Source organism: Megascapheus bottae, chromosome 16, assembly GCF_031878675.1.
Source record: "Megascapheus bottae isolate mThoBot1 chromosome 16, mThoBot2.hap1, whole genome shotgun sequence".
In the NCBI taxonomy this organism is placed as follows: domain Eukaryota; kingdom Metazoa; phylum Chordata; class Mammalia; order Rodentia; family Geomyidae; genus Megascapheus; species Megascapheus bottae.
In genome coordinates, this window is record NC_143524.1 from 26,087,356 (window position 1) to 26,108,676 (window position 21,321).

Consider the following 21,321-nt stretch of genomic DNA (forward strand, 5'->3'; position numbering starts at 1 on the left):
TCGAACCCAGGTCTTCGTGCATGCTAGGCAGGCACTCTACCACTAGGCCAAACTCCCGGCCCCAATTATGGCCTTTTTAAAACAACAGAAAGTAGTCTTTAAGCAATATCTGGACATTTCCCCTCATTTGCAGATGCTTCTATAAAGAACTTTCTTCATATTAACAATAACTATCTTTTAAACACACTAAAAACAGACCAAGGACAAGTGTTTATTACAATTAAAAGATAATATTTCACCTGATAAACTCTGAATAAGGGAAGTTCAAGTCAAGTTCATTGAGAAACAGTGAGATGAGTCAGTGACTAAGTTCTGTAGAAATGTTCTTAATGATTTTTATAATTGTTTCCTTAATAATGGGATCTTAATAAGCAAGTCAATGTTAAATTAATAACATGGAAGCACTCTGAAAAGCATATTAAAGCATCATCTTAGCCCATTCATGCAAAGCTTTAAGCCATAATACAGGAGTGTATTTTTTCTTCCTGATAGCGTATCATCTATCGGAAGGAAATATTTAAGCTAGGAGATGAAGGTTAAAGCACAAAATTAACGAGGAGAAATAATAGTTTTAACAAAAGCCAGAGAGAAGCTATGTAGGCCCAGAGTGATGCCGTTTTTGCCATTTATTCCATGAGTGATCACTGAGTCTGGATAATATGTTAGACACTTTGCTATTGGCTGGAGAGTCAGAAATAAATAAAATGCAGTTTCTTCTGAGTATGTATTCTCTGGCTGAGGAAAAATAAACACCAGACAATACACGGTTGATCATTTATATGAAGTGTTTGTCTGTGAGAATGGGACATGAGGGGTGGTAAACAGAAGCTTACTGGACAGATAAAAGACTCATGCTGAGTAGCAAGAAGAGCAAGTGAGAAGACAGAACAGTTATCACTAAGCATAGCACATAAAGTAGAGCAGTTCTATGGGGCTGCTTACAGAAGTGCCAAAATGCTTTGCCCTATATCTGCTACAATTACCCCAGCATCACCTCCCTTCTCCCTTAATCCTCCACCTTTCAAAGGCAGTCATTTTCCAGAGGAATTCCACATGTAAGAAGCATGGTGTGGTGTGTGTAGTCATTATGGATTTGGAAGTCGTACAGAAGGGTGATAATACAAATCTCAGAACTGTACCATTATGACCTCATTGTGCTTCATCACCTCTTTACCCCATCTCACACTGGTCCTTCCATTTCATAGTGCAGTGGTACCATATCTGACTCCAGGTAGAAGTTCTCCTTTCTTTTCTACAATGTTGGTACTTTACAACTTTTTTTGGTCAATCCTGGGGCTTGAACTCAGGGCCTGATCACTCTCCGTGGGCTTTCTCAAGGCAAGCACTCTACCACTTGAGCCACAGCTTTTTCTATGTACGTGGTACCAAGAAACCAAACCCAGGTCTTTGTGCATGCTAGGCAAGTACTCTACCACTAGGCCAAACTCCTAGCCTCCTTTACAACTATTAATTCAATAACAGACAACATACAATCAAAGGGAACTCATTCTCAAAAAAAAAGTTTTTACTCTCTACTAAGAAACAAAGCTTCTCTGATTATATTTCTAAAACATGGTTCTAAGCTATTGCTTCAGATTTTTATATCCTTCAATAGATTTCTCTAGTTAAAAGATGATAGATGATAGATAGATAAGATAGATAGATAGATAGATAGATAGATAGATAGATAGATAGATAGATAGATAACCAAGTGTTCAGAAGCCATTACAACGTGCCTTAACATAAATGTTGAACAACCTCTTTACTTCCATACCTTCCTCAAACCCAGTTAGGTTTATCTCAAGTCAGGCTTTTGTAGAGAGTGTTTTGTTGTTTGTTCTTTCTATATGGTTTTGTTCAGATAGCCATCTCTCTGGAATTCCTATTCTCCAAAGAAACCTCTGTAAAAACTCTAATCATCATTGGACACCATTTCCTTCTTTCTAAAGTATTTCTTCATATAGGCATTGCTAGCAGTCTGCACTGAAATTTTTTTTGTTGTTAGGACTGATCTTATGCATTATAAAATGTTTATTACATTCCTGACCTCTATCTACTACATGAACATAACCATCCTCATTCCCAGTCTCTATCCATAGTCCTATTAAAAAAAGAAAGAAAGAAAACTCCAGATATTGCCCCTGTACCATTGGTTTTCAAATCACTTTTGGTTAAGAACTATTGTGTAGTGTTCTCTAGTTACTTCCAGTGACAAATTATTAGTCATTAAAATGCCTTTAAAGAAAAAGAACTAAAACTTCAAAAATTCAATAACAAACTTCAACTCCATCTTTATTTTGTTTCTGTTTGTTGTGCATTTTCCTCTTCTCTTCCCCTGGGCTTGTGAGCTGCTTGAGAAAATCTTTTTGGTATCTCTAGGGCCAGCACAGTGCCTTACCATGTTACATAATTAACATATACTTGCTAAATTCTGTGGATAGAACTATTGTCTTGGCAAACTCTTTTATTTGATGACTATGTCAACTCAAAGATTGAAAAGATGCAAAATTTATTCTCTTTTGTAAGGTATTATCTATTGCTGGGAAGTTATAAGACACAATAAGAACAATAGATCAGAAAGTTTGCTATTTGTTTCTTTTAATTTTCATACTGCAGAGGATTTTGTTATTGCTGTTAAGAGTAGGTCTCCCTTAGTAACCCATACTCTCCTCAGCCTTGCAATTCTCTTGTCTCAGTCTTCCAAATGCTGACATGTTCTACCTAGCTGGAATTTTCTTCTTGTTGAAGAAGTATTAATTTTCAGACTCGGTTTAGATTAACATAGCAATGTGGCTGATTTTAATTTAGTTGGAATTAGTTTGCAGAATACATGAGTTTTAATTTAAAATACAATGGTTCCTATGATAAAGCTTAGAACAGGTAGAATTCTGTATCATCTTGATTCTTTTTATTTGCTTGTTTTGTTTTGCTTCTGTTTTATAGGGTTTTATTTCTCTACTTTGTATGTGTGTGCATATTACTAGAAAGTTCCTTGAAAACAAACAAATTCAACAATTCTTCTCTATCCAGAGCACCTGAGCAGTAAAAACCTTTGATCCAGCTAGTTGAAAACTCTAAGGGGTTGAAGGCCAGGAAATTTATAAATTTATTGACTGACAATGCTCCAGGAACTAGCTTTTGGGGCAGGTTTTAGAAGTTGCAATGCATTATAACAAAACTTGCTATAGGATTATTTCTGTATTCATTTCCCCTTTTAATCCTTGGGGACAGAGTTGAGATTTCATAACTGGCTGTGTGTCATTCAAAATAAATCCTTTGAGGCAGAGATAGAGTGTATATTTAGTATGCATAAGATCTGAGTCCAATCCCCAACACCTGAAATAATAAGCAAGTGCACGCATTTTTTTCCCTAGCTCATTTGTAGTAGATGAAGTCATGTAACTAAGTTCTGGGTACTGAGATGAAGGTGAAAATATTACATGAAACTTCTGGACAGGGTGCTGACGAGATGCTAACCCACAGCCAGCACGGTGGTACACACCTCTAATTCCAGTACTTAGGAGGCTGAGACAAGAGAATCAAGAGCCTCGAGGATACAGAGCAAGTTCCAGGCTAGCCTGAAGTACACAGTGGACTTTGTTTCAACAAAGCACTGTTGGGGGACGGCGGAAAATTCCAGCTCAGCTGGAAGAACAATTTTCACCCTTCTGTAATTCTTTACTCTTTTTTTGTCTGTTGTGCAACTCTTGAACAATCACTAGAACGTCTTAGCCATCCAAGGTCATTATTAAATTTGACTATGGATAGTGATACAAAATGACAGAAATTGAGCTTCTCAGTGATTCTGTGGAGTTGTCATACTTTTTCCAAGTGGCCTACCTCTGAATTTGATTTTCTAACTCTAACTACATATTATTTTGGACTTTTTTGTTTATATTCAACTTTACTGGGTCTTAACTAATACATATGTGTTTCATTTGAATGCAACAATATTTTTAATCCTTATTACACACTAGGCCAGTTTTCTAATAGATATATATATATATATGTCCTTCAAATTTTAATCATTTTTAGAAAATAAAAATGTTCATGTAATACTAGAGAATTTCAGTATCAAATTTACATAGTAAGCCTCTGGAATTAATATATATACACATAACAAATTAGGTTATACACAATGTATGGTTTGTAGATTTATGTGTAGAGATGGGACAGTTGGCACAGAGAGAGAGAGAGAGAGAGAGAGAGAGAGAGAGAGAGAGAGAGAGAGAGAGAGAGAGAGAGAGAGAGAGAGAGAGAGTGTAATAAGAGCGAGGAGAGAGATTTTCATAGTATTCCCTTTGGTTTTTGTTCCTATAAGGCTAAAAGCTAGCGTTTTTTACTGCAGCAGTATCTCTTTTGTTCCTAATCAGTCTAACTAAATTATTGTCATTGCTTTGATCTTTACAAAAATCAAAACTTGTTCACTCTATTGCTTTTATTTTTATTCTATTCTTTTCCTATTCTATGGTGTTTGTATTTTATTTTGCTTCTGCTCTAACCTTTGTTGTTTCATTTGTATTTAATTGTGTTCTTTTCAACATGTTCTTTTTTCAAGAATCTTACTACTGCTCTGAGACCTTTCATCTTTTTCAATATAGGCAGTCACTGCTATAAATTTCCCTCTAAAAACTGCTTTAGCTGAATACTGAATACATTTTCTTAAGCCTTGTGAAATTTTTGTCAGACATAGTAAACAAAATTCTGTATATCATTGCAATTGTAAGATTTTATTTGTATCTTTCCATATTCCAGCACTGTTTCTGATGTTTGGTTTTGACAAAGTTTTTCTTATAAAGGTAAAATGACTTTATTTGGTTTAGCTAGATGTTGGAAATGATTCATGCTTGCAACTGAAACTCTTCTTTTATATTGTAATCTAATAACCAAGAAAATATTAGTTCTACTTTACCTTCTCTGCAATGTAATATGTGTCCTTCTTAGAAATTTTCTTTTCTGCTCTGAAGGAATATTTATGCCCTTTAAACAGAAGTCAGCTAATAGTGAAAGCTTTGTATTATCAAGCCCTTTCTCATGGCCTGTAGGCTTTTCTTATTCGCCTTGCCTTTTTCATAATTTGGCAGCATTACCACCAACTCCACGTGACAAGTGACATCATTGCTATAATGAGAATTCCAAGCAGCACCACTGGATCAAAGCCCATCTGTGTGCCTGCTCCCACACTTGACAAAACAAATTCCAAATTCATTCAGCATGCCGGTGCCATTTAGTCACTGTGACATATCCTAAAATTTGGACGCTGTGCAAAAACCAGTCTGTGCCCACAAAAATTAATCATGGAACATATTTTATGACGTTTGACAACAACTTAAAAGGTTCTCATCTCTGGCAGGTGGTTCTGCCAATCTGCAAGTATGTACATGACAAATTCTGAACAATACATTGTGTGGCTGAAAATACACTGTGAAGGACACAAAGCCTGGTGAGAACCACAGTAAGTCCAACCAATCCAAAATTCTTTCTCGGGGACACATAAGCCAGATTGTTATCTTGTGAAGGAAGTACTTAGGCCCCAGGTACTCATAGAACGCCAAAGGAAAGGCAACAGCTCATGTGCCAGGAGATGCTGAGAACATTGGCACAATTGCCTGTGTTGGCAGCACCAAGAGTTTGAGATGGCTAATTTAAGCGACCAGATCCTGGCAAACAGATTTACTTAGGGCAAGGGTGCGTCAGAAAAATGCCAGAAAAATATATCAATCTGTGCCTTACATGTACTATGAAGTGATGATGAAACAATTGACATTAAAAAAAAAGTCAACTTTCAACACATCAGTACAATCTGAAACTCATCCTAACAAGAAGTAGGGTTTACTTTTAGATCTTTGAATCTGCAAGGCGGGACTTTATGTTGGTTCAGAGATGTGTGATAACATTAAAAGGTGTTCTTGAGATTTTCCCCTAATGTTATGTTCAATTAGACAAAATGCTTTTTTTTAATGTCTTTTTCAGTTCATTTTTTTTCCCCAGTCATGGACCTTGAGCACAGGGCCTGAGCACTGTCCTTGGGTGTTTTTTTTTCCTCTTTCTCAAGGGTAGAACTCTACCACAGTAGCCTACAACACCACTTTCAGCTTTTTCTATGTTTGTGGTACTGAGGAATCAAACCCGGGTCTTCATGCATGCTAGGCAAGCACTCTACCACTAGGCCAAACTCATGACCCTTTTTAGTTCATTTTTAAATGAAGGCTATTTTGCAAACATGTACATTTAAAGTAAGGAAACTATTTATACCAACTTCTAGTTTCCGGGGGGCTAGGAGTTTGGCCTAGTGGTAGAGTGCTTGACTAGAATGCACAAAGACCCTGGTTCAATTCCTTGGTACCACATACATAGAAAAAAGCCCGAAGTGGTGCTGAGGCTCAAGTGGTAGAGCTCTAGCCTTGAGAAAGTCCAAGGACAGCGCTCAGGTCCTGAGCTCAAGCCCAGGACTGGCTATAACCTCCCCCCCCCCGGCAAAAAAAAAACCTTCTAGTTTCCTGAGGAATATATATCATAGAACTTGTTGGATAATAAAAAGAAAGAAAGGAAATTGAGGCTTTAATTAGAACATCAAATAATTAGATTTTTTTACTTAAGATTTCTATTCTTCAGTAATATGTTACAATTATCTACTTTATATAGTAATGTCTACTTGTTCTATTACATGGTCCAATGGGCAATAAAAACCAAAACCTTTAACTAGGACAAAATCTTACTTCCTCTTATTTTCCATTTTCTTCACTTTCCCAGACAATTTCCTCTCCCTAGATTGTTCACCCAGATCATTTTTTTTTCTTTAATGATGCTCTCAGCACACTTTATTTGCAATGTCTTAGTTTAAGAAATACTTTGACAATCTACCTAGGACTCTCATTTGCTTTACAAAAACTAAATTTGCCTAAGTTAGCTTTCACTGAGATTTGTGTAGACCCAAACTTCCTATTCTGATTTTAAAGTTGCCCTTCATCTCTTCTGCAGGAAGAGCAATTCTGGCTTGGAAGGCTAGGTGATTTAATAATCTGACAATTCTGGATTGGAAGGTCAGGTGATTTAATAGTCCAGCAGAGGTGAGAGAGAGAGAGAGAGAGAGAGAGAGAGAGAGAGAGAGAGAGAGAGAGAGAGAGAGAGAGGGGGGGGGGGGGAGGGGGGGAGGGAGGGGGGAGGGAGGGAGGGAGAGGAGAGAGAGAGAGAGAGAGAGAGAGAAAGAAAGAAAGAAAGAAAGAAAGAAAGAAAGAAAGAAAGAAAGAAAGAAAGAAAGAAAGAAAGAGTGAGAAAGGGCCAGGAGTTTGGCCTAGTGGTAGAGTGCTTGCCTAGCATGCACGAAGACCCAGGTTCGTTTCTTCAGTACATACATACATAGAAAACAGCTGGAAGCGGTGCTGTGGCTCAAGTGGTAGAGTTCTAGCCTTGAGAAAAGTACAAGGATAGTGCTCAGGCCCTGGGTTCCACAACTGGCAAAAAAGAAAAAGAAAGAAAGAAAGAGAAAAGAAGGAAAGAAAGAAAAGAATGTTTATTTGTTTATTTGAATTAGGAAAGGGAAGGGGGGGAAATGATGATTGGGAGTGGGTAGGGAGAGGGAAATGGGGACAAAAACATGAGAAGGGGTATCAAGGTGTGAGAAGTAATACACCTACTACCTGGCAAATGTAACTGTAACCCATCTATACATTACCCCAACAATAAAAATAAAAAGAAAGAAAAGAAAAGAAAAAGCAGATCTCGGTTGTGTACTCCCTAGGACTCTCCCAACTCTGATAGGACTTATTAATTACATAGGAAGGTTTTGAGACTTCACATCCTAGTTCTCAGCTGTTTTCTGTTTCTTTTTCTTTTTTATTGTTGGTTGTGGGGCTTGAGCTCTGGGTTTAGGCGCTGTTCCTGAGCTCTTCAGCTCAAGGCTACCACCTTACCCCCTAAGCCACAGCCCCACTTCAGTTCTCTGCTGTTTTCTATGCAGAGGACAATGGTTAGTTCACTGTTAGTTAACTTGAACCATATTTGTCCTTCTCGGAAGGATTTTTCTTCCTCTTACCTCAACTAATTTAAGATTAATTTTAAAACTGGAAAAACATTGCTTAATTTAATACAATGATGGTAATTCTCTCAATAGTTTGTCTCTGCAATTTCATAAAGAAAATGTTTTATTTTGAAAAGTCCATAGAAATAATCTTTTGAACCTCAAATGCAGGTGTTTATGCCAGGTTGTCTATGACAGAATCGTTAGAGAGAAGTGAAGATGTGTCCTACGTGCTTAGCATAAGCAAGAAACAGAGTTCAATCCCCAGCACATGTTTTTTAAAATATTAAAAACAAAAAACAATGTGGCTTCTGATTTTCTAGGTTACAGGCATGAGCCACCAGTTCCTGCATGCTTCAGGTGGGTCCTAGGATCTCCATTTAGGTCCTGTGCACTCTGAAGATGGTTACATAACCTCTCTGTTTCAATGCTCTCACTTACCAACTGGTAATACTATGTATTTTACAGTGGTGTTACAAGAATTCAATACATTCATAGGAATAAAGGGCTAGAATAGTATTTGCCATATGGACATTTGTGTGTTCGCTATTATTAATTTAACAAAATGGTTTATTTGCTTAACAAAATGTTGCTCAAAATTAATTGCAAAGAGTATAAAGCTTTCAGAGCTATTTGTCTTTCACCTTTCTAGAAGTCTCCGGCTTGTTCCAGGAACTCTGGGAACTCTATTCTCCTTCATCAGGAAAAGCAAGGCCAAAATATAGACTAATGAGATCAGGTAATATGAGCAGGGATCTGTAGGAAACCTGGTTCAGAGTGTATGCTCAAGAAATGAGTTCCCTTACTGGCCTTACTGGCCTTTTCCGGTATTCAGTTTTCCAAAGAACTTTCCCCTTTATTTGGTTCTCACTGAGGTTAAAACTTTGTAATTCACAAGTCATCTTTCCACATGGAATCTGGGCTCTGCCAATGGTGGCTAGCATTTCTCCATAAAAGCACTATTTATTTGAGTTCAGGAACTAGATTGGAGGAAGCATTAGAAATCTGCAAAACCCTCACTCACCAATAGATAAAGACAATGTCACTAATTCAAAAAAAAAAAAAATGTGGATTCCCAGAACCTTTTCCTGAAGGATCTGATGTCCACAAAGTCCATGAAATTCGAGAGAATCTATATTTAGTAACCATATTATATAGTATGTATGCAAATATATATCAAGTCATTTTCATATGCAGGTGAGGAAACATGTCTACAGTAATAAGTGATATTCTCAAGATCATACTATCACAATATTAGAAACCAGAGCTCCTGGCATTTAGCCCTTGTTTTTACCATAATGTTGGGAGACTACTCCTATGGAATTTAGAATATTTTTTTTTGCCAGTCCTGGGCTTGGGCTCAGGGCCTGAGCACTGTCCTTGGACTTTCTCAAGGCTAGAGCTCTACCACTTGAGCCTCAGCACCACTTCCAGCCTTTTTCTATATGTGGTACCGGGGAATCGAACCTGGGTCTTCATGCATGCTAGGCAAGCACTTTAACCACTAGGCCAAACTCCCGGCCCAATTTAGAAGATTTTTTCCCTAAAATATTATTCTAGGCATGCTAAGTGCATTGCCTGCCATGCTCTAGTCCTCTATAAGGAATTAGGGGATGTTCTGCCTGCCCCTCCCTATGAGACCCCCCATCTTCTCCAATCCATCAGACACAGTTGATTGAACCAAGAAGGGGTGGATATCTTATCGAAAACAGTACATCCATGGGATGATTACAGCTCAATAAAGGTAAGACAACAAGTAATGTAGGCTTACAAATCTAACACATGAGAATTATCATCTTATCACTAAGCTCTTCGAACTTGTATTTCTTTGAAACATTCAGAATCTTTTATTAGTGTTTGCCATCATATTCTCAAGCCTGTTTAGTAAAACTTGTAACCAACATGTAAGCTAAAATATGAGGCTGATACAAATTTCAAAAGAAATTATATCAAAATTTATGTTTTTTGCTCACACAGCTATAATTCCAACACTTACAAAGCTCAGGCAGGGGGAACACAGGTTTGAGTCTAGCCTTATCTCCATAGTGAGACCTTGTACACCCCAAAACAAGATATGTATCTTTTTTATTATATAGCATTACAATGTTTATAATCAAACAATAAAAAGAAAAGTGGTACCTGTCACTCCTTGCTTCCTACAGATTGTATGCAACATATCTGTCTTGTATCCTTTTTCTAGGATACAAGACAGCATCTGCTTTGTATTCCTTGGGTATCCCTATTTCCTTTGGTATACAATTCTTCTTAGGATTAATTCTTAATTTCTCCCCCATTCACTTAATTTCCTACATGACTATCACCAACCTGTTCCCAAACTCACCAGCAAAAGGTAAACAGGTGCTATTAATCTTGTGATCTTATTAGTGAATATTACTATTTTTTACTTCATAATCCTCTGACCTACTCCAGTATGGCCGAATTGCTCTGTATGCTGGCTGTGTGGTTTTTGTTCTGAGCTTCCCTTCATGATGGTGAAGGCTAATACTTTGTGTCCGCATGACTTGGCTAAGGAATGCTCATATAGCTGGAAAATATTATTTCTGGGTATCAGACATTCTTTCAACAACATATTAACATCTGAATAGCAAATTGAGTAAAAATGATAGCCCTCCCTAATGGGGGGGAGAAGGGGGAGTAACATCAATCTATTAAAGAGCTAAATAGAATGACAAAGAAGAAACTGGAATTTGCTTTCTGTTTAATATGAGACATCTATCTTCTGCCCTTGGACTTCCCTGTTTCTGGTTCCAAGGTCTTCAAACATGGACTGTGACTTAGATGATAGGTACTGTTGTACCTCAATTTGGGTTTGAATTAAAACTGTACCATCATATTTCCTGCAGACAAAGAACATTAGACTTCCCATGCTCCATAATCATCTGAGTCAATCCTATATAACAAACCTAATTAATACAGCATTCATTCTGAAATCATCTCTATTTCCTTGCTTTATAGATCAGCTAGCTCATTTTGATGGAGCACATTTTCTAGTAGCTTTTGAAAATGTATGGAAAACCAAAACGTTTTAGGACACACACAGACACAAGACAAATATATGCCCATGCCATGTATATATGCCATAAACACCCCCCCACACATATATATAGCATATATATGCATGGTATATATATATTTATGTTATATATAGTTGTTTTCTCTATTAGATGCTCTCCGCTCCTAGCCCCTCCATTCAAAACAGTAGGTATTACTAGGGCGTTCGTGGCTCATGCCTTTTAATCTTAAGATACTCAACAGGGTGAGAGATATTAAGGTCAAGCTTCAAAGCCAGCCCATGCAAGAAAAATCCACAAGACTCTTTATCTTCAATGAAAGAGATGGCAAAACTGCTGGAATGACTGCGGTTTGAGTGGCAGAGCACCAGCCTCGAGTGGGGGGGGGTCAGCATCCTGACCCAGAGTTCAAGGTCCTTCCCTATTCCTAATAATAATAACTGAAAGAACTTGGCAGGTAAGCCCTTTCCTCCTAACACCACGTGGGAAACTGAGGCTAAGAGAGGAGCAGGGCGGATGACAGGGTTGTTTAGCACGACTTGAAGGTGAAGCCGGGAATAGAACCCTTCCATTCCTCCAGGGAGCCTCGCCGTGGGACAAGGCCTGAGGCAGGAAACAGCGAACAAGAGTCAAAAAAGGGGAAGTTGGGAGATTTGCCCACGCGCGGGTCAAGTTCAACCGATCGCAGGTAACCACGCCCCCTCCCCTGCTCTCGCGATACTGGCCCCGTCCTGGCTCCTCCGGCTTCCACTAGGCCCCGCCCCGTCCAACCGCAATCCGTGACGTCACTTCCGGTGGGGTCCACCATCGCTTAAGAGAGAAGATGGCGGCGCTCGGGGAACCTGTACGTCTGGAGCGGGGTGAGTGAAGTGATTTCCCACACCGGGGAAAGGGGAAGGGTGGGGACCGAGGCAGTGCGGAGGCTCTGGTGGGGCAGAGAAACCACCCAGACTGAAGTCTCAGAGCCAGCCTATCCCTGTCCGCAGCGCGGGCGGTCGCTGTGGGCGGAGGACTCGCGGGGTCCTCGGAGGACCCGAACCCGCCTCCGTTCCCACGGGCTCCAACCCGGCCCGGCGCCGCTACTCACGCCCGGCCATGGCCTTCCGCGACGGGCGGTGCGAGAGGCATCACCCCCGGAGCCTTGTCCACCCGAGACGCGCACGCCACACACCTGCGCGCGGCGTCGGTGTCTGCGCCTCCGCCCCACGCCGCACCCGGACGCGCGCCTCCCGGCGTGGCCGCGGGCCCGCAGGCACCCTTCCCCGCAGGCCTCCCGCATCCACAGACAGGCACGCCCTTCCCCCGGTGCCTGTGCGCCCGCAGACACACCCGGTGGGCCCTGCTGCACTCGCTGGCCACTCCCTTCCCCGCGTGCCCCCCGGCGCCCACAGACACGCCACGCCCTCCCCGTACTCCGGGCACATTTCCACAGATTTCCAACACACACACACACACACACACACACACGTCTCCCCTCGCGTTTAAAAGCAAACTCATTCGTCACTTTTACCGCAGTCTCACTTGCTTTTGAATTTGGGATATTTCCTAGGTGCCTTGCTTCTCTCAAAAAAAAAAAAAAAAAGAGGAGGGGGAGAGTGCTGTAAAAAAAATAATAATTATAAATAATAATTATAATAATAATCCCCCGCTGTGATTGGATCTTAGAAAGGAGGTTACATAACCAGGTGAATTTGGTAAAGTATGCATCATTTTCTGTTTTTAAAAATTAACCTCACAGTTGCAAGCCATGATTGCTTAATTGCACTTAGAGCAAACTGTCAAGGAAAACAATATCCATTCTGAGGCGTGGAGAGCTCTGCCCATGCCAGAATCCTGTTAGGGATTTTCAGTGTTTTACTCAGTCTTCCACCTTTATTTCAAAGAATCCAGGCATGCTTTTGACACACCAGTGTTACATAAGATTAATAATCAAGAAGCACTAAGTAAATATTTTGTGAGTACTATTGGTAAGTGGGGATTGAAATTGTTTTGTGAGCAATTAGAATTTGCGAGTCTATTCTGAGCATTAACATCCTCTTCTTAAGGGAAAACATTTCAAATTTTATTACCTTCAAGTATCTTCCCCAAAACGGGTTCAGTTCAACCTGTCAGTTTATGTGCACAGTGCATCTTGATCACTGCCACCCCTTTCCACCTCTCAAGGAAATAGTTTTTTAGAGTCAGTGTACTTAGAAAGCCTCTTTCCCCTCTTGCTTTTCCAACAATCAAATGTGCTCTTAGGATTATTAGTTTATTACTTTACAATGTTCACCATCTAGAAATCCTTTTTTATAAATGGTATTCTCTCCAGCCCACCAGGACATTAATGAAAGCGTGGTTTTGTCATGGGTTAACTACTCTGGAAAAGAGTTACTGAATTATGCTTAAAACAGTAACATTTTGACTGCGCTGTGGCTCAAGTGGTAGAGCACTAGCCTAGAGCTGAAGGGGTCTGGGAAAGCATGACAGGTCCAGAGCTCAAGGCCCCACAACCAACCAAAAACAGTAGTAACATCCTCCACTTGAACACAGTGATGATGTGCTGTGTAAGTAGGAACCTATTGGTGTTAACAGGAATAGACATTTTTCTTTGAACCCTAGTTGCCTATGTTAGCATTTGTGTACGTGTGTGTGTGTGTGTGTTTAAGGTAAGCCTGGGAACTTAACATTTTGGTATTGTCTTGGTAGTCAAGGCTGTATTTTTTACTCTTAAATCTTTCTTCCAGCAGAATTACTAGTGGTTGCCATTTAGTTGGATAAAGAAAGTCAGGATACAGAAAGTCTTAAATTTTTGAGTTCCAGCAGACTATTATCATATACAGCAATTCTACGGTACAGAATGAATGCATGTGATCAAGCTGTGTATCTTCCAGTTCATTGAAACATAGTTCCCTGGAACTATGTATGTATAAGTACAGTTTAGAATTGGTATTTTACTTTTTTTATTTGGTTAGTTGTGGGGCTTGAACCTCAAGGCCTTGGTGGTATCACTGAGCCTCTTTGTGTTCTTCCACTTAAGCCATAGTACCACTTGCAGATTTTTAGTAACTAATTGGAGATAAGAGTCTAACAGGGACTTTTCTTCCCCAGACTAGCTTTGAACTATGATTCTCAAGTCTCAGTCTCCTGAGTTGCTAGGATTATAGACATGAATTACCAGATCCCACTAGTATTGTATTTTTTTTTAAGTCAATTTTTTGATAATTGGATTTTCCCTTTGCCATGCTAGGTATTGAATCCAGGACCTCACACATGATTCCTTTCACCAAGCTATTTCCCCAGCCCTGTCTGACTTATTTGTAATGATTTTGAAAGTCAAAATAGATGAATGAGCAATTTCCACTAACCAGTCATTTGGTGATGGGAAATCGGCTTAAAAAAGGTCTCCTTAATTCCACAGAACTTATCTAGCTCATGTTTAAGCTCTTATTATTTAGAAAGGGAAAAACAAAACAAAACACCTTTCCTCTTTTAGTTGTACGTATATCTGCAAACACAAAGCAAGTCTTACTAATTCTATACCAAAAACTTACCAGTCTTGAGCTGGGAATTTGGCCTAGTGATAGAGTGCTGACATGCACAAAGACCTGGGTTTGATTCCTTAGTACTACATACATAGAAAAAGCCTGGAATGGTGCTGTGGCTCAAGTGGTAGAGTTCTAGCCTTGAGAAAGTCTAAGGACAGCACTCAGGCCCTGAGTTCAAGCCCTGGGACTGGTAAAACAAACAAAAAGAAAAAACAAAACTTTCCAGTCCTTTAGTATAAAACTTCTTTCACTTATGTCAAAAAAAAGACAAGGAATAGAAAGCTAATAATCTAGCCTTCTGGAGTACACAAATGATTGTAGAAAGCAAAATAAAAACTATTAAAGGTAGGTTTTAATGGTGTTATAATGTGAATCTGAATCTTCTAAAGTTTCTTAAATCATGAAACAAATATACTTTCCACACAGTTCTGTAACATGCTTAATGTATTTGTATAACTATATAGGACCCCTAAATATTTCTTAACAGTTGTTATCAATGTAACAAAAGATGTTTGCTTGCTAGACGTCTGGGTATTTTTTTATTCAGTCACTAGTTACTTTTATGGGATGGTGTCAGTAGTGAGGCTTGAACTCAGGGACTAGGCACTGTCACTGAGCTGTTTGGCTCAAGGTTACTGCTCTACCATTTTGAGTCACAGCACCTTTTCCAGTTTTCTGATGGCTAATTGGAGAGAAGAGTCTCACTGACTCTCCTGCCCAGGCTAGATTTGAACCACAATTTTCAGATCAGCCTCCTAAGTAGTAGCTAAGATTATAAGCTTAAGCCATCAGCACCCAGCCAAGTTTACTTTTTTTTTTGCCAGTCCTGGGTACTGAACTCAGGGCCTGAGTATTGTCCTTGGGCTTTTTCCTCAAGAATAGTACTCTACCACTTGAGTCATAGCATAGCACCACTTCTGGCTTTTCTGTGTATGTGGTACCAAGGAATCGAACCCAGGTCTTTTTTTTTTTTTTTGCCAGTCCTGGGCTTGTGCTCAGGGCCTGAGCACTGTCCTTGGACTTCCTCAAGGCTAAAGCTCTACCACTTGAGCCTCAGCACCACTTCTAGCTTTTTTCTATGTATGTGGTACTGAGGAATCGAAAGTGCATGCTAGACAAGCACTTTAACCACTAGGCCAAACTCCTGGCCCTCGAACCCAGGTCTTTGTGCATATGAGGCAAGCACTCTATCACTAGGCCAAACTCCTGTCCCCTCCCCCCCGCCCCCCCCCCCTCGAGTTTACTTTTTATGAGGAAGCTTTTACATTGAAATCAACAGCAAAGTAACTTGTCCAGGATCAGACAGCTAGTATGAGGACTGGATTGACAAGACAAATTGTTTTTGTTTTTCTATTTTATAAATGTTTACTTTGTTTTGATTTTAGAGTTTTTGTTTGTCATTACTGCACTTTGAACTCAGGATTGCTTTTGATGGAAAGCCACTCTACCATTGAGCCACATCTCTAGCTATTTGTATTTATTGGGCTCGTCTACATTAAAACACTGTGTTAATGATCCTATATAAAAAAACAGATCAGTAAATTTTATTTATTTGTGCTATTTTAAATGTGTCCTGGCAAATAACAACATTTAAAATAGTTACTGGAAGTTCATATCTATATATGCGCTGTAATCTCCTTGGAAAAGTGAAGTGCTATCTACTAGTACACAAGCCCATACTATTCAGTGTTCTGGTTGCTGATAAAATGATTTTTTTTTAATGCTTCCTGTTCTTGTTGCTAGGTTTTTTGTTCAGAAGCGCAGTGGGTTCATGTGTCTCTTGTATTTGAGCCTTAGTTCTTTCCTGTGAAATATAATGTGTTTACATCCAGTTTGCCTGTCTCTCCTAAAGATTCTTTTTCAATTAATAATTCTGCAACACCAGTGTATTTCTAGTCAGTAAAATTCAGTGTGCTCAGATTTTACATTCCTGTTGTGTCAACACATACCTGTACACCCCGATACCTCTCCTCCTTTGTTTTCTACTTTCACTTAGTCGTTAGGGAATAGATCCTAACTAGTACAGAGGTTTTTAAAAAAAATCCCGAGAGAAAATGATTGGTTTCCTTTTGCTTAACTCTAGATATTTGCAGAGCTATTGAATTGTTGGAAAAATTACAAAGGAGTGGAGAGGTACCGCCACAGAAACTTCAGGCTTTACAAAGAGTTCTTCAAAGTGAGTTCTGCAATGCTGTGAGAGAGGTAAGTAAACATAATTAAAATTTACTAAAAATTTCAGTCAACTAGCTAATACAAAATTCTGAAAGTTAGATTCAGACATGTCTTAAACAAATTTTAGAACATTAGAACTTGTCCCTCTCATTTTGGTAATTTCTAGGGCTTTGGGGTGTCATTTAGTGGCAGAAGCACAATATACTCGAGACAATAAATGTTAGCACCAGTAACACTCTCCTCAAAAAGAAAAAATTCTTTTGGAATTTCTAATAAGAGAGCATTTTACAAAGATACAGTTCTAACACATTAACTTCACAGAGAACTCAAATGTGGTGTACTTCTGGATTTAATACAAGCTGACAACTTCGTGTTTTACAGGTTTATGAACATGTCTATGAGACTGTGGATATCAGTAGTAGTCCTGAAGTGAGAGCCAATGCAACTGCAAAGGTAAAGCTCAGTTTATCTACACTGAGATTTTGTCATATATAAAAGGTTTGAGAAAATGCAATGTTAAGGGGCCGGGAGTTTGGCCTAGTGGTAGAGTGCTTGCCTCGCATGCACAAAGCCCCAGGTTCGATTCCTCGGTACCACATACATAGAAAAAAGCTGGAAGTGGTGCTGTGGCTCAAGGGGTAGAGCTCTAGCCTTGAGAAAGCCCAAGGACAGTGCTCAGGCCTTGAGTTCAAGGCCCAGGACTGGCAAAAAAAAAAAATACAATGTTAATTCATCATAAACATTTTATAAACAGTATCTTCAAACCAAAATTTTTTTTTTTTTTTTGCCAGTCCTGGGGCTCAGGCTCAGACTCAGGGCCTGAATGCTGTCCAAGTTTAGCTCTCTACCACTTGAGCCATAGCACCACTTCCAGCTTTTTGTGTGTATGTGGTACCAAGGAATTGAACCTGGATCCTCATGCATGCTAGGCAAGCACTCTACCACTAGGCCACGTCCTCAGCTCCACAGAACTTCTTAAGTAGAACTTTTTAAATTGGCTGTACATAGGTCTTAAGCTAGTTAGTTAAAGCATCACAAGAACTCTCATACAATTATAAGCATATTATGAATTGTATTTGTAGTTGTGTTATGTGTTCTCTATGCATATGTATATATGTGTGTGCATATATATACATATACATGTGTATAGCTATATATCTATCTACATATAAAACATCACTAATTTTGCATTTGATGAGGATTACTGATGCCTCAAACCCCACAAATAGTAAATAGAACTTCAGTACTCCCCCAAGAAGGCTATTCCATTTTCCATAGTAGTAAGCTATGTCTTCAGGGTTATAGGTGGCATGTTTGCTTTTTAGTACTCATGTTTTCTTCAAATAATTCAGATATTCATCTCAGTGTAGATTGCATATGTTTAAAATACAGATATTTCTGATTCATAGTTACCACATACAAATGAAAATGTTGGATTAGTTAAATACAAATACTTAAATGTTCGTGTCACTTATCAGAGTAGAAAAAACAGAAACTTGTTTTTTGCTAGGCATAGTTAGGCACATTTGTAATCCTAGCACTCAGGAGGCTGAGGGGAGTTTAAAGGACAGCCTAGGCTATATAACTAGACTGAGACTGAAAAAAGAGAAACATATTTCTTCTATATAACCTTAATAGCTGCTTTGTTTACAAACAGTTCTGTCAAATGAGACTGTATTTAGTGCTTTGAAGATACTGGCTTTTCAACAAATTATGTGTCTTTCTAAGAGGCCTTTTTCAGAGCTTCATAGATAGTGGCTATTCAACAGGTTTGTTTCATTTGTACATACATGTTGGTCTATCATGCAGAATGGTACCTTTAAAAGCAAAATGAAATAGGAACTCTCAACCTGTGTTAAAGAGAGAAGGCTATATTTCACCTTTCATGTTTTTCTTAGTAGTAAGTTCGTATTTAGCGAAAATAGCAGAAGCATTTGTGTTAGCTTCATTTTTTTAATATTGTTATTTCTTAATGTGCTAGTTATTTGGTCTTTGTAATATATAATGTATGTAGTACAGAACACACATAGATGCAAAGGACTCCTTGTATCATGTACAAAGGCCCTTCACTAATTCAGGCTATGGGATCCCTGAAGCTCAGGGATTCCTGGCATACCAAGAAGAGTTTCTTCTCTGTAATATACAGGGTTAATCTGCCCAGCAAGCCTGCCTGCCAACCCCTGTGCGCTTAGAATTGCACAAAAAGTCTTGGAACTGAATGAGCTAAAACTAACCTCAAAGCAAGATGCCCTACACAGTCTCAGAGTATTTTTTTCAGTTGCATCTTTAAAAGAAAAAAAATATGCTTAGTTGGATACCAGTAGCTCATGCCTTTAATCCTAACAATGCAGGAGGCTGAGATCTAAAGGGTTTCTCATTGAAGCCAGCCCAGGCAGGGAAGTCTTCAAGACTCTCATCTCCATTTATTTGGCAAAGTACCAGCCAAGCAAGCCAGCCAAGTAGGTGAAAGGCCCTGAGTTCATCTCCTGGTACCTGAGGTAGAAAAAAAAAAAAATCTGCTTAGTTTCTCAGACTAGCCAGAACATTTAAAATATGTACTGCAGAAGTAGTTTTAGAAGTAAGGATGTAGGCATACACATCCTTGAGTCTCTGGGTTTGATTTCCAGCCCCTAAAAAAAAGGAGGAAGTAGAGGAAGAGAGACTAGCTTTTAGAAAAACAGAAAAGAACTAAGGTAAATGTGAATTTTTCTTTCAGGCTACAGTGGCTGCTTTTGCTGCCAGTGAAGGACATTCCCATCCTCGAGTTGTTGAGCTCCCCAAAACAGAAGAGGGCCTGGGATTCAATATTATGGGAGGCAAAGAGCAAAATTCTCCAATCTATATATCTCGAATAATTCCTGGGGGAATTGCTGACAGACACGGGGGCCTCAAAAGAGGAGATCAACTCCTTTCTGTCAATGGAGTGGTAAGGATGAATTTGCTTTCTATTTGTAGTAATACCTTATGACCACTTGGGGGTGCATTTGAGTTACAAAAGCGATAGAAGGGAAACCACAAAACTAATTTGAGGAATCCCAAGTGAATCCTATAGTACTATTTGTTCAGTGATGTTTATTTATTTATTTTTTTGTGTGGTAGAAGAATCAGAACCATGATCCTAGACAAGCACTTCATCCCTGAGCTACATTCCCAGCCCAGTGATCCTTTTTTGTTGGTGGTGGTGGTCATGATACTTGAACTCTAGGCCTGGTCATTGTCCCTGAGCCCTTCAGCTCAAAGCTACTGCCCTACCTCTTGAGCCACATCACCACTTCCCCTAGTGACCTTTAAAAACACATTTATGTGTGGTGGTAAATTATCAGTGCTTAGTGTGTTTTTTTATGATTTCTTGTTAATAGTTAAATTAGGAATCTACTCTTATTTTACTTGTATAGAATGGTTTATTTGGTCTACTTCTGATATAGATGATTAGTAGGAATATACATTGATAATTACATGTTTAACAGAATTTCCTGTTAACGAAATTCTAAAACAATTTGAGTGTTGATATAACTTTAAAAGTTAATTTTATTTTAAATATCTATTCAAGTTAATTACAAAATCTTAACTATTAATGAGTGTGTGTGTGTGTGTGTGTGTGTGTGTGTGTGTGATCTGTTCGTGTTGCAGAGCGTTGAAGGAGAACATCATGAAAAAGCTGTAGAACTGCTGAAAGCAGCCCAAGGAAAGGTTAAACTAGTGGTACGATATACACCCAAAGTCTTAGAAGAAATGGAGTCACGCTTCGAAAAAATGAGATCAGCTAAACGCCGGCAACAGACCTAATATGTTGAAAACTTTATATTCCATTTTGCTCTTTAGCTACAGAAATTTTGCTTATGACCAACTGATGGCTGTGATGCCAGTTATTGTAGAACAAAAATCAAAAGAAAAACTTCCTGTGAAATCTTTGCCATTTTATAAATGCCTATTTTAACATCATTACAGTTGCAGTTCTGCCCTGCTGTTTTTACAGGCCTTTTTCAAATGCAGATTTTGTCATAAAATTGTTATAGATTTTTAAGACTGCTTTTTAAATATTAAAATGTACTTTTACATTCTTAATCTTTTTTTAGGAAAAAGATTTTCTTCTTTTGGCTACTTATTTGAAAATAACAGTTCTCTGATTTTCTTTGTTTTGTTTTGCATACTCTATTTTTTTTTTAATCTGTGAAGTTTCTTTACAGTTTTCCAGGAAATTAAACATAACAGTCTCATCTTCAGCATTTCACTGCACTGTCATTGTAACATCTCTGCCACATTTTGTACTTTGGACATATGCATAATATATATATATATACACATATGTGTATATATAAAGTTAATGGTAAATTCATAATACAACATATTGGAAGGTTTTTTTACTTTTATTTAAGCATAATGTATGATGAATGCTCATTTATACTGATTTATAGAAGTGAGCTTTTAAACACTGAAACAATCATTGCTAAAGTGTATTTTCTTTCATAAGATTCAAGCAGTGAGGCAAAAGGATGTCATAGGATTATAGCATTACTGCATATTTCCTTTCCATTTGCTATTAAATAATTTGTCCAAAATTAGAAGTGGA

At 38.7% G+C, this 21,321-nt stretch overlaps 1 protein-coding gene across 3 annotated transcripts; it reads left to right on the forward strand.

Annotated features, from left to right (window-relative positions):
• The first annotated feature begins 1,187 nt into the window (after window positions 1-1,187).
• On the forward strand, window positions 1,188-20,640 carry Lin7c (lin-7 cell polarity scaffold C). Of its 3 annotated transcripts, none has more exons than XM_090347974.1 (7): window positions 1,188-1,231; window positions 5,354-5,455; window positions 11,633-11,912; window positions 16,663-16,781; window positions 17,133-17,204; window positions 19,468-19,677; window positions 20,382-20,640. In XM_090347974.1, exons 3-7 carry the CDS (start codon window positions 11,876-11,878, stop codon window positions 20,535-20,537), a joined length of 594 nt encoding a protein of 197 aa, XP_090204100.1. In that variant the 5' UTR covers window positions 1,188-1,231; window positions 5,354-5,455; window positions 11,633-11,875; the 3' UTR covers window positions 20,538-20,640. The 3 variants fall into 3 exon arrangements, with proteins under 3 accessions (XP_090204100.1, XP_090204102.1, XP_090204101.1); XM_090347975.1 differs by lacking the exon at window positions 1,188-1,231 and adding an exon at window positions 1,271-1,375; XM_090347976.1 differs by lacking the exon at window positions 5,354-5,455 and having other exon boundaries at window positions 1,215-1,231.
• Window positions 20,641-21,321: the final 681 nt, after the last annotated feature.

Bases quoted from the DNA above. Each gene is read 5' to 3' on its own strand.
- Lin7c (XM_090347974.1), top strand. From the start codon at position 11,876: ATGGCGGCGCTCGGGGAACCTGTACGTCTGGAGCGGG. The intron at 16,782-17,132 runs GTAAGTAAACAT...CGTGTTTTACAG, and splicing joins TCTGCAATGCTGTGAGAGAG to GTTTATGAACATGTCTATGA. The intron at 17,205-19,467 runs GTAAAGCTCAGT...TTTTTCTTTCAG, and splicing joins GAGCCAATGCAACTGCAAAG to GCTACAGTGGCTGCTTTTGC.